Below are 13095 nucleotides of genomic sequence, written 5' to 3'. Positions count from 1 at the left end.
GCAGATCTATCTTACCACTCTAACCCCCTTGACTAAAGTCCAACATAGCATTTACATATAATCTGTAATTATTTAATGTACCAGTATGTTAACTGTGATTTATGTATAGGGACCCCAAAATCACTGAATAACAACATTTACGAGATTCTTACCTATTAATAAAAATCATCCAAAGTGGATAATTTCACACTTCTCCACATTATACTCCATCTGCCACCTTGTCCAACAACTAAATCAGGTTATATAGCCCTTTGCAGGGTATTTATATCAAGTTTTAATTTGCCACCAAGCTTTATATATCTGGTCTCTTGTTTTGAGGAAACATTTCATAATGTTAAAGACTATCAGGTCACCCCTCAGCCTTCTCCTCGTTACCTCAGATCTAGATGATGTGCATTACTAGAAGTATTTTACACAGCAGGTTGAAATGTGAGCCCCTCCTTGCGTCACTGTCTTGAGACCCTTTCTCCATCCATTACTCTTGTACGGTGCACACATAAAATGGATAATCTTGGATTACCGTATAAAATTGGACATCATAACCTTTCCACACACTCTCCTTTGGGTCAAACAGGACATCAGGATCAGTGTTTAAAAGAAAATAGCAAAATCAGAACATTAGTGACTGGTTTAGTTTTAATGAAAGTAGAAAATATAAACCCATGCCACTGGAATACCAGAGTTAAAAACCTCAACTGTGATGCACCAAGTGTGAGTATTGTCCTGCAATGTTCAGGGACTTGAATGCCTTTATTAACATGCAAACCTAAGAGTATCCTTGATATTCCATACCATCACATCGGCACTTGGATCAGATGGAGGACTTTAACCTGTTCACAATAGTGCCAAATTAAATGGGCCAGTCTTGAACACTGGTACTCCAATTTCTTAAGTTCCCCTCACCCCCGTCAACCAACTTGCCCAAGAACCCCATCTCTATTTTCTACCTCACACTGTTGCCATCAATGTGGCTGTTTTCCCTACACTGATGCTGGAGTTGTGGAGGTGGGGGCAGGCAGTGGGAGAATGACCTACTTCAACCTTAAATGAAATTAATTCAACCCCAATGCTAGGAACTTTGACAACATTACAAAATTATATCTCGTCCAAAACCTATTGTGTCATACTTAACCCAAAACCTTTGTGTGACAAGTCAGAATGCTAATCAGTTACCTTCTGCATGAACTCAACAGTAAACAGATACAGGTAGGTGCAAGACCACTTGCACTAGAACGAGGAGCCAGTGGTCGTATCATCGCACCGCTCCCCCCCTTCCCCCAATCCTGTGTAACCCGAGATGCTGGACCTTGGCGAGGCTGTCCTTCATATTTCACATCGTAGATGATTTGTTTGGTCAGAATCACTGTATAAAATCAGCACTATATTTCAGAGGCTCCGGCACCATAATCTGAGTCTCAAGGTGTGGCCCCTGTCCAGCTCCAATCTTCTCATGTACGTACTCACATGCTTGGCTGTCTTGTTTCAATGTCCTCAACCTGGGCCATGTGTTTTGCTACTGCTTAATTCTTCTCCATTAATGCAGTTTAACTTTCTCTCATGGAAAGACACAAACGGATGTAAACTGTCAGGAGTGCATTTCCATCCATTCTGCAAACTTAGAACACCCTGGGTTCCAACCGAAGTCACACACTCCAAATCAAAGCATGTGTCCAATTACATGGGTTTAAACATGACAAAATTACAGGAGTGTGTGTGTTGGGATGTCTCAAATCATTCTAAATAATCTGGTGTATGACAAGGCTCTCTCTTGGTCAATCTCACCAGTGTGAGTGCAGTTGTGGGAGGAAGGAAAATGATTTTACAGCAGGTAGAAATTTTCAAGCTTCTCTTACATTTAAAACAAATATTGCAATGCAATGTTCTGTAACGCAAACTAAACACTTCAACTATCCATTAGATGTTGGCAAATATCACTACACAAGACACAGCACTGGAATGTTCATTTGAAGGGGTGGGTGTAGACCCACTGTGGTTAAGCACCCACCTGTGCTGGTAATGTAAACCTTGCAGCTGAGCAGCCAGGTAGAGGGGCAGCTCCCACGTTACTTCATTGGTTTGAACATTCCAGTAATAGTGGCAGCCAGTGTTCTCATCCCACACCTCCTGCCAGTCGCCCATTTCCACGTTAACTGTACAGTGAGAAACAAGGGCTGTGTTCATTACTTATACACATCAAGCACAAAGCACATCAACCTCCAGACACACGATCCTCTAGCGGGGAGGGTAAGGTTGTCTGACCCATGCGTAATGAATTGGTTTTGAGGTAAGAGACCTGGGGAAAATGTGTACATACTCCCAGTATGCAGGATATGATTTGTGGCATCTCCCAGAGGTCTGCACTGGGGTTTCACCTTTTCCTTATATTTTCCAATGATTTAGGCTAAGGGATAAAGAACTCCATATCTAAGTTTGCTGACGACACCAAGTTAGGTAGCAGAGTGATGAAGATGAGTGCCGAAAAAGGGTCACTGACAGATTAAGTAAGTAGTAAAAACTGGCAGAGTTTAATATGGGAAAAGTGTGAGGGCATCCGCTTTCAACCCAAGAAAGATAGATCAGAGTATTCCCTACATGGTGAGGAAATCACTAAAAACTGGTAGAAAGGTTCATAAATTAAGGTAAAAGACTACTGAAATGTTCGCTCTTTTAGACTGTGAAACCAAAGTTATTTTAGCTACAGTCTATATGGAATACTATATTAGCCCACATGGAATACGACATAGAGTTCTGGGCATCATGTCATGGGAAGCTCATACTGGCATTGGAGGGGTCCAACACAGTGATACCAGGCTGAGAGTTAAACTGAGTTTATGCCCCACATTGTCTGTACCTTTAAGACCTGGCTGGCTGTAGAGATTTGCATTCTAATTAGTATTCTGTAACTTGATTTCTGTGTCTGTGCACTGTTGGAGAACAGATATCCACTCCATCTGACGAAGGAGCTGTGCTCCGAAAGCTTATGGTATTTGCTACCAAATAAACCTGTTGGACTTTAACCTGGTGTTGTGAGACTTCTTACTGGAGTTAAACTGAGGACAGCTTACTTTGAGGTTTGCATTCCCTCAAACACGGAAAGATTCTAGATTAATCTACTGAGATATTTAAGATGACTAAAACATTTGATAGGGTATTTGGAAAAGAAGACACTTTTTTGGTGACAGAATCCAGAAATTTGAGTTAGACAATTCAGAGGTGATATTCGGAAGCACTTCTGCATAGAAACGGTAGTCTGGGACGTTCTGACCCAAAAAATGTTGAGGTTGCGTGCGTGTCTACATATGCGGGTGGACGGGCGCACATGCACCCATGCGTGTGCATCACATCTATAAGTTCCCCTTGTTGCTTCCTGAACTCCACCAAAATTAAACACAACTTCCCTTTCAGAAAACCATGTTGGCACACCCATGCAGCGCCCTATGAATTGAAACTTATGTCTCTGTTATATGTTTCAGTCGGTGAACGTCAGGATAATAGTGATCAAAATAGAATGAAGGGCCAAAAACAAAAATTTTTAATCATTAAAAACAAACTGGACAGGAGGCAACTTCAGTGATTTAGGGAAAGGATACCATTACCGATTTGCTGCTTTCTTGGCCAATGGTAGGCTGAGGTGGAGATAATACAGTAGAAACACAACATACCCCATAAAGAGGAGAGATGGGACACTACAAGTTAAAGACATCCATGAAAAAGCCAGATAAAGGACACATTTGAAAACCAGGCAGAATAAAAATGCGGACAGGGGAAATTTGAAAAAAAGACGAGAAAAAGTTAATAGGTAAGATAAAAGGAAAATTCTTATAAAGATATAACAAACAGGATAGTTAAAGAAAGCATTGAGACGATGAGGGACATCTTTTTTGTGAAAGAAAATCTCTGTGGAAACAGAGGTACTAAAGTACTAAATGACTGCTTTACATGTCTCAAAGAAGGAGAATGATCAATTTAAAGTCAGAGGTTAAAAAACAGGAGCAGGTGGGGGTGATGTAAAGATATTGGATAAGAAATCCTTGTTCAAAAAACAGAAATAAGCACAAAAGCACAAGGACATTAAAGTTTAAAGTCAGAAGGGCCACCATTGAGGATAAAATTAGTTCTATGGATTTGTTAAGGCACATTTGTATCAGACCAAGCTGTGAATACTCCCAACTAAGTGTTGATGAAAGAATACACTAATCGATGCTATATAAACAGACAGTCAAAAGGAATTTGATAAGGTATATCGAATTAGGAAACTAGAACCACATGGGATTGAAGAGATAGATGGTGGCAACTTGGGTGTGTAATTGGCTGAGGGATAGGAGTCAGAGTATAGCTTTGAAAGGATATTTCTTCGACTGAATGGAAGTATTCAGTGGAGTTCCCTCAGAAGTCAGTAAATGATAAGGAGTTGGGTAAAGGATACAAAATTGGGAAGTTTGCAAAGGCACCATAAGTAAACTGAGATAGAAAGAGACAGACTGACTGGTGAAATGGACAGATATGAGGCAAACAAAACTTAATGCTGCTAAGTAGGAGCAATGGATATTGGGAGCTACAACGGGGTAAGACAATATAATCCAAATGGTATCCTACAGGGAGCAAATTCACAAATCCTTGAAAGTCCCAGGGCAAGTTGATAAGCTGTGAAGATGTACATCGATATTAAATACAAAAAAAACAAACCTTTGCAAGTTACTGGTTAGACATCATCATGGATTTCAATTAAGTGTAGAGATTGTAAAATTGGATTGTTCCCCCTTCACGGGAGAGAAGGTTAAGAGGAGAACAAACAGATAGTCAAAATTATGAGAGTTTTGATGGTGAAACCATGGGGAGAAATTGCTTCCTTTTGAAAAAGTGTGGCACCAACCACTGGGTCATAAGATTTAAAATTAAGAGATGAAGCAAGAAAATATTTGTCCAATACCTCCAATGACCACTATATACAGTATTAGATTGACACATACCTCCAATAGACTGTATGCAGTATTAATCTAACATATATCAATAAACTGTATATAGTATTAACCTAACATACCTTCAATGAACACTGTACATTGTATTAATTTAAAGTTTATTTATTAATGTCACAAGTAGGCTTACATTAACACTACAATGAAGTTACTGTGAAAATCCCCCAGTTGCCACACTCTGGCACCTGTTCGGGTACACTGAGGGTGAATTTAGCATGGTCAATGAACCTAACCAGCGCGTCTTTCGGACTGTGGGAGGAAACCGGAGCACCCGGAGGAAACCCATGCAGACACAGGGAGAACGTGCAGACTCCGCACAGTGACCCAAGCCGGGAATCGAATCCAGGTCTCTGGCCCTGAGGCAACAGCGCTAACCACTGTGCTGTTTGAGTCTCACACATACTTCCAATGAACTGCATATGTACCAATTACATACCTCCAGCAAGTGAGTACTGTGTATCGTAGTGCCAACCAGCTACTATGTTACTGCCTTCCACTGTGGCCTTCACCTCATTGCCATTGTGGTTGCTTGCAGGTTTCAGTTCAGTTTTGGGTTGTGGTCGCGGTGGTATGGGTGCTGACACAGATGTCTCAGTGAGAGTTGATTCAGAAACAGGTAAGGGTGCTGTAATTGCATCAATCTCCTGCATTTATAGAAACACAAACATGACTCTTGCACTGAACATTCATTGAGCCCATGTCATAACCCAATACTGTCTGAATGGCTTGACCTCACAAACAGTTCAATAACATGAACAGGAATAGGTCATTTAGCTGATCATGGCTGATTGGATCGAGACCTCAGCTCTCTTTCTTGCCTGCCATCTATAGATGTCCTTCCTGATCAAAAATGTACCTCAACCTTGAATATATTCAATGTCCCCGCCTCCACTGCTCACTGGGGTAGAGTGTTCCACAGATTAACAATACTCCAAGAAGAAAGTTTTCCTCAACTTCACCTGAAATAGGAGATGCCTTATTTGGAAAGCATGTCTCTGAGTTCAAGGGGAAACATCCTGTCAGAATGTGCCCAGGCAAGCTTCCTCACAAATGTGCGTTTCTTACATGCAGCCAACAAGCAGGTCATTTTGCCTCATAACACTTGGCCCTGGAATGAAACCAAATCTGTGCAAAGCCCCTAGCCAGTTTACATTTATGCAAGGGTTTTACAGCTCAAAGTGAACAAGTGCTCATTGTGATTTTTCATGATGAGCCCCAAAGAAGAGTATCCAGACTTGAAAAGCTGGCTCTATTCTCTCTCCACAGATGCTGTCAGACCTGCTGAGATTTTCCAGCATTTGCTGTTTTTGTTTCCATCACATTCCTGATTTGTGCCTTGTAGATTGTGGACAGGCTTTGGGGAGGCAGCAGATGAGCTACTCACCACAGAATACCCACTATTTTTCAACTAAACTTAGAAACCATACTTCAACACAGACCAGGGTCCATGTGCAGATTTGGGGAACTGTTCTGGCAAATGCATCACCACCAGGATGTGCCCAAGTATCAGAAAGTACAGCTTTCTCAGTTCAAAAGAGATGGTAAATGCTGGGAATTGAAGTGACAGGGAATGCTGAGCTGGTGAGTGGCCCCGAGATTCCAACTTGATGCAGGGAGGAATGGGCTCCAGGATTGACAACTTCAGGTAAACATAAATCATCTACCCCCTGAAGCATTCCATACTTTTGCATGCACAAAATTTCAGAAAAATGACCATGAGCACTTGTTCACATTGAGCTGTAAGCCCTGGCACAAATGTAGTCTGGCTAGGGGCTTAGCACAGATGTGGTTTCATTCCAGGGCCAAGTGTTACAAGGCAAAATGACCAGATTGCTGACAGTTTCAGAGTACAAAAGTAACTGAAGAATCTCACTGTGGGGTATGAGTAAGCCAATGAATTAGCGTGCATACGGACACAGTCATAGGTTTACAACATTGACTATTAACCGTAAAATATAACACACAAAGCTCTAGCAGTTAAAACCAGGACAGAAAATCTACCTAGAATAGTCCAACAGAAATTCTACACATTGTGGAGCCATAGACAATATGGCAGAGAAGCTGGTGGGTAAAGGAGAAGAGCAGCTGGGTGATGGAGTGGATTGGGAGACCCTGACTGTTTAGAAAGGAAAGCCAAGGATAGCGTTTGGCATGTGAGGGGAGGAAAATGTGAATGGGTGACAATAACCTGTATTTATAGAATGCCTTTAAAAGAGTAAGTTTTAAGGAGCATCTTAAAGGATGAAAATGAAGGAGGAGGAAGACATTTCAGAGCTTAAAGCACCAGTTAACAAAAGATGTGGCACATAAACCCAGGTCAAGAGGCCAGATTTTATGAGCGGAGCTATTTCACAGGGTTGTGGGATTAGAGGAAGTTAGAGATAGGGAGGGATGAGGCCATGGAGGGATTTGGTTTTTAAAATTCTCAGCCTTTTTTCCAAGACATTGCTTAATCAGGATCTAATGTAGATCAGCAAGCACAGGGATGATGCATGAATGGGATTTGACACAAGTTCAGACCTCACCTTCACAGAGGGTAGAATGTGGGAGAGCAGCCAAGAATGCGCTGGGATAGAACTTGGGTCACTGCCTGTGTGGAGTCTGCGCGTCCTCCCCATGTTTGCGTGGGTTTGCTCCGGATTCCTCCCACAGTCAAAAGATGTGCGGGCTTAGGTTGATTGGCCACGCTTAGTTTCAGGGGAGATTAGCAGCATAAATACGTGGGGTTATAGGGATGGGGCCTGAGCAGGATTATTTTTGGTGCACACTTGATGGGCCAGATGGCCTCCTCCTACATTGTAGGGATTCCATGATTCTAGGAATACAGCATTGAAATTGAAGATCAGTTATGATCATATTGAATGATGGAGTAGGCTCAAAGGCCTATTCATGCTCCTAGCTTCTATGTTGCGGAGGGGCAGAATGTAGCTGAAAACGGATCCTTGAAGGACACAAAGGTAATGATGCAAAGACAGAAAGAGAAACCGCTGCAGCTGATTCCCTGGTTACAATTTGCTAGAAAAGAATAGCAGGCCTACCCAGCTGAAACACCTGGGAGAGACATTGTGGGAAAAGATGGTGAGGGCATGGCAAAGACTAGTCAGATCAAGAAAGGCAAGGAGGCAGAGGATGTGATTTGTGACTTTGATAAAATATCTCTTGGGAAATCTGATTGTGAAGAGTTCTAGGAAAGATACATACATTTGGGAGACAGTGTGTTTAAGGACTGAGGTAGAAAGAGACTGGAGATGGAGACAGTTGTTTGCACGGATGGAGGGATTAAGAACCAAGTTGTTAGGAGTTTTCAGATCTGAAGGAGAGGGGGAAAGAGTACCTGAGAGTAGAGAACCGTTAATAACAGCTAACCTGCAAGGCAGGAAAGAAATCTGGATAAGATGTGGGCTGTTCTTGGAGTGCGGGGCAGAAAGGAAGGGGAAAATGCAAGCCATGCTTGGGGGAGGCAAGGTCAATCTAATCCTCACCGCCATGAAGTTTGCCAATGTGCTGTCGATGTCTGCAGACTTGGGGGGTGGTGGCGGCTCTGGCTCTTGTGGCTCAGTGTCAGCACCGTCGTCATCCTCGCTGTCTGTGTAAGCTCCGAGCAAGCCCAGCCCACCTGCAAGTCAGGACAACACATTAAGACAGTTATCCACCTCCTCCTCACAAATACCATAACAGTAATATCGCCATCACTTTACTCAGCAATAATCTCCTCTCAACAACACACAAGTTAGGAGGGATGAGATGGGAGAAGAAAGCTGCAAGTGGACAGAGATAGGTTAAGTGAGTGGTCATAGTGCAGAAATGGAGTTCATTATGGGCAAGTGTAACATCATGCACTTTGGACCCAAGTACATCAGAGCATTTTCAAACTGGTGAGAGTGCTTAAAATGATTTCTCACAGATATAGCGAAACAACTTTAGCTGGTGGAGGAACCCTGAACAAGTGAGTACAACCTTTTTTTTAGCTTGGCTGTTCAGGAGTGTAATGGGGAAGCAGTTACCTGTAGTCCGGACTGCAGATTCCTTTGCTGTCCCATTGTTTGTGCTGTTTGAACTCGTATTAACAAGCAATTGATCAGATCCATCCTCTTGTTCATCTGCAGAGAGAAAAGGAAGTTTCATATAATAAACTGCTAAACGGGAGTCTTGGTACTATTGTTAACAATATCTACAGAACATGCAATAAAGCATTCTCCCAGCCGTCATGAAGCCTAACCTCCCCATGGAGTTCAGTGTCTTGTATTGGTAAGGCAACCGTCAGAATGACAGATTTCAGATCCAGCAACTCCTCCAAACACTCAATACAGATGTTGAATGGCGAAGCACAGGGGCTGAGAGAAGTCACTGGATGGTGGAGAGACAGGCAAGATCTTTGGCAAACCAAAGGCTGTAACCCAGTAACTACACTACATCTTCTGAAACTTGGCTCAGGTGCAGACAGAACCATGTCCGTTTATTTGAATATCAGTTAAATCATTTCAAACCTGCACATAATTTGAGTTCAGAGAAAATAACTGAGTATTAGCATAAGCACTCAAAAATGGGGCAGAGAGCAAATGAATATTAAGAAAGTCCATTTGAACTGGCTGGCAGCAGTGCATTGGAATGACAAGTGCCACCAGGGTCTTCAAGAGGTGACAAAGGGTTTCAAATAGCTAAACAACAAATGGAGACGATAAATCCACAATGCTCTCCCGAATACACAGATCACAGCTTCTTAGCTGACAACAGTTCAAATTGCTGCTTCAGTGATTGGTTGGGAATCCATCAATTATACCACACTACAAGAGCAATTCCCCCTCTGAACCATCAGTACAGTCAGCTACAATCGGTCACTTATACTGAGAGCATGGGTTAAATATCTGCTGGTACAAATGCACGTGAAATCATTTTTAATATGGAAAAAGTCATTTTCAAATGCAGAAAAAAATTGAAAGGCCGATTGACCTGCAAAAACAGGTCAAAGGGGGAAGTCCTCCAGTGTAGTTGGGATGGTGATGAAATGTGTTCATACCTAGAATCAAAGTGGCCTCTCTGATCATCTCCAGGACTGCCTGTTTTAGGCAACTTGAAGGTTTCAAGTGCAAGCATAGACTGGGGGAGGGGGGGGGGTGGTGCTTTAAATTATTTGTAATATTTTTCCAGATCAGAGAAAAGTCTGATGGCCCCAGGTAAATAAATGAAGGCTTTAAAATATCCATACAAGTTAAAGATAATTAATTTGCATTTCTTTCCAATCACAGGCCATGGGCATCATATTTTCACGGAGAGGAAGGTTTTTTTATTTTAATATAAGTTGGTTGTTCTTGCAAGGTGGGAAGCAGTCAACCTGGAAGGCTGTATATATGACTGCATAATGCTTTTAGCAAGCGACAAGTGAGCCACATTACAAGTTCCATTGATTTCCATACACAGGGCTGTTCTCTTCCAGCAAGAGGAATGTGGTCAAGCCAAGGGGAATTTCATAGTAACTTCGTTGCAGTGTTAATGTAAGCCTTACTTGTGACTAATAAAATAAAACTTTGAATCTTTCTGAGTCATCTAGGAGCTTGGGGAACATAAATTCCCCATTGCATTCTCCTCGGCAATACCCCTGCCAGTCAGAGTCCACTTGTCAACCACCCTTTACTCCTGGAGTGTACATTGTTGAAATTTGGCATGTTTGCATTTGTCCCTCTTTTCAGCAATAGACAATGATGTTGGTCTTCCCAATCTTGATTGAAGGAAACCAGACAATGAAGGGGTTGAGAGAAATGAGGTGCTGAGGTAGAGCTGGAATCATAGAATCCCCACAGTGCAGGAGGCCGCCATTTGGCCCATCGAGCCTGAACTAGCCCTGTCAGAGTATCTTACCCAAGACCCACCCTATTTCCTAACCCTACACATTTATCCCACTAATCTTCTAACCTTCACATCTTGGGACACCAAGTGGCAATTTAGCATGGACAATACACCTTACCTGCACATCTTTGGACTATGTATTTGTGCAGCCAGATCAGTTTCTTGTGATACTGCTGAGGAGCAGCAGCAATGAGAGAAATAGAAGGGGCTGCGAAGATTGGGTTTTGGGGAAATGAGCAACAGTGGTGAGGAGCAGAAAAGGAGCCATTGAAAGTGATGGGTAGATGAGAACAAAAATGAGGCAAATGCAGTCCCACTCAGCTGGGTGACAGACGAATTGGATGGAGGTGAATGCTGTGGTCACCTGTGTCATAGGCTGCGGGCAAACCAAGAATAATGAACGGAAATAATTCTTTAGCAGTAACGTAGGATATCATATGACTTTGATAAGGTTTATTTCGGCTCTGCGACTGAATTATCCCGTGCATACGATCAAACATACATGCAAACATAGAAATTAGAAGTAGGCCTATCAGCCCATCAAGCTTTCTCTGCCATTCAATAAGATCATGGCTGATCTGAATGTGGCCTTAACTCAACTTTCCCACTCAGTAATCACTTTTTATTTCTAACCTCAAGAATCTATCTACTGCTCCCTTAAAAGTATTCAATGATTCTACCTCCATCATATTCTGAATAAGAGTGTTCCACAGATTCACGACCCTCAGAAAAACTCTCATCTTTAGTTTTAAACTGTGTCCTAATTCTAGTCTCTCCTACAAAGGGAAACATCCTCTCAGCATCCACTCTGTCAAGTCCCCTTATGACCCTATATGTTTGAATAAAGTTTATTTATTCGTCACAAGTAGGCTTACATTCACACTGCGACAAAGTTACTGTGAAAATCCCCCAGTCGCCACATTCCAGCGCCTGTTCGGGTACACTGAGGAAGAATTTAGCATGGCCTATTCACCTAACCTGCACAGCTTTTGTAGGAGAAAATCAGAGAACCTGGGAGGAAACCCACGCAGACACAAGGAGAATGTGCAAACTCCACAAGTCAGGAATCGAACTCGGGTCATTGGCACTGTGCCACCCCAAGACCACCTTTCTAACATCCAGTGGATGCTGGCACAACTTTTCATCAAAAGATAACCCCCTCATCCTCGGATGGTGATAGCTAGCACGAGGGGACATAGCTTTAAATTGAGGGGTGATAGATATAGGACAGATGTTAGAGGTAGGTTCTTTACTCAGAGTAGTAAGGGCGTGAAATGCCCTGCCTGCAGCAGTAGTGGACTCGCCAACATTAAGGGCATTTAAAGGGTCATTGGATAAACATATGGATGATATTGGAATAGTGTAGATTAGATGGGCTTTAGATTGGTTTCACTGGTCGGCGCAACATAGAGGGCCGAAGGGCCTGTACTGCTCTGTAATGTTCTATGTATGTTCTATCCAAGTAGTCAGTCAGTGAACGTTCTGGGAACTGCTGCTAATGCACTTGTATCAGTTTCCAAGCAAGACGACCAAAACTGAACACAGAACTCTCAAATGGGGTCTCACCAACATCCTGAGCTCATAAAATTCCCTTTTAAATTCCATTCCCATTGCAATAAACACCAGTACTCCATTTCCCTGACTAATCTCTTGGTGTACCTGCATACCAACTTTCTCTGATCATATACCAGGTAACCCAGACATCTCTGCACCACAGATTTCTGCAATGTCCCTCTTTAAATAAAATGCTGTAGGATCTGCCAGGGAGCGTTTCATCGTTAGTGTAGACAGAGCTGTACTTTGTACCGAACCCATGCTGTACCTATCCTGGGAGTGTTTGATAGGGACAGTATCGTGCGGCTGGCGGGAAACTCAGGCCGCGGCTTCCATCACGACGCCGGCTCCTCCAACTCACCTTCTGAGGCCGAGCCGCGATCTTCCTTCTTATGGTCGGGCTCAAGCTGCAGGATGGGTCGCCGCCGGCTCTGTTGCAGGTTGATCCGCGTTTTCTTCCCCATCGAAACCGGCTTCCAGGCCACCGCTCAGCCGCCTGCTTCTCCAGGCCTGGATCAGGCCGTCTGTCGTCTGCGGCTCGTCGTGTCCCACTCCGAACTGGGGCGCCCTCTTTCGCCGCGCCGGGACTTTCTACCTCCGAGCTGGGCCCGCCTGGGCGCTCTACCTCCGAGCTGGGCCCTCCTTGCCCGGTCTCCCCTCCGACCTGCTCCTCCGGTCTCCCTCCGGGGTTTCAGCGAAGCGACTGCGTCATGACGTCAGC

The 13095-nt window shown here is 43.3% G+C and overlaps 1 protein-coding gene across 3 annotated transcripts in view; it reads right to left on the bottom strand.

Annotated features, from left to right (window-relative positions):
• The window catches only part of fnbp4 (formin binding protein 4), a 28571-nt gene extending 15476 nt beyond the window's left edge, over positions 1–13095 (bottom strand). For 2 of the 3 annotated variants that reach the window (XM_078220347.1, XM_078220348.1), the window contains exons 1-5: positions 12736–13095; positions 8981–9076; positions 8459–8592; positions 5413–5620; positions 2006–2150 (exon numbers count right to left, since the gene is read on the bottom strand). In XM_078220347.1, coding sequence (XP_078076473.1) covers positions 2006–2150; positions 5413–5620; positions 8459–8592; positions 8981–9076; positions 12736–12838 — 686 coding nt within the window. In that variant the 5' untranslated portion in view covers positions 12839–13095. Of the gene's footprint in view, positions 1–2005; positions 2151–5412; positions 5621–8458; positions 8593–8980; positions 9077–12735 lie in introns of those variants that run through there. The other variant, XM_078220349.1, reaches the window with a different exon arrangement.

This window comes from Mustelus asterias, chromosome 9 (assembly GCF_964213995.1).
Source record: "Mustelus asterias chromosome 9, sMusAst1.hap1.1, whole genome shotgun sequence".
NCBI lineage: Eukaryota > Metazoa > Chordata > Chondrichthyes > Carcharhiniformes > Triakidae > Mustelus > Mustelus asterias.
The sequence above is the reverse complement of the archived record's forward strand: the minus strand, read 5'-3'. Positions and strand labels throughout refer to the sequence as shown.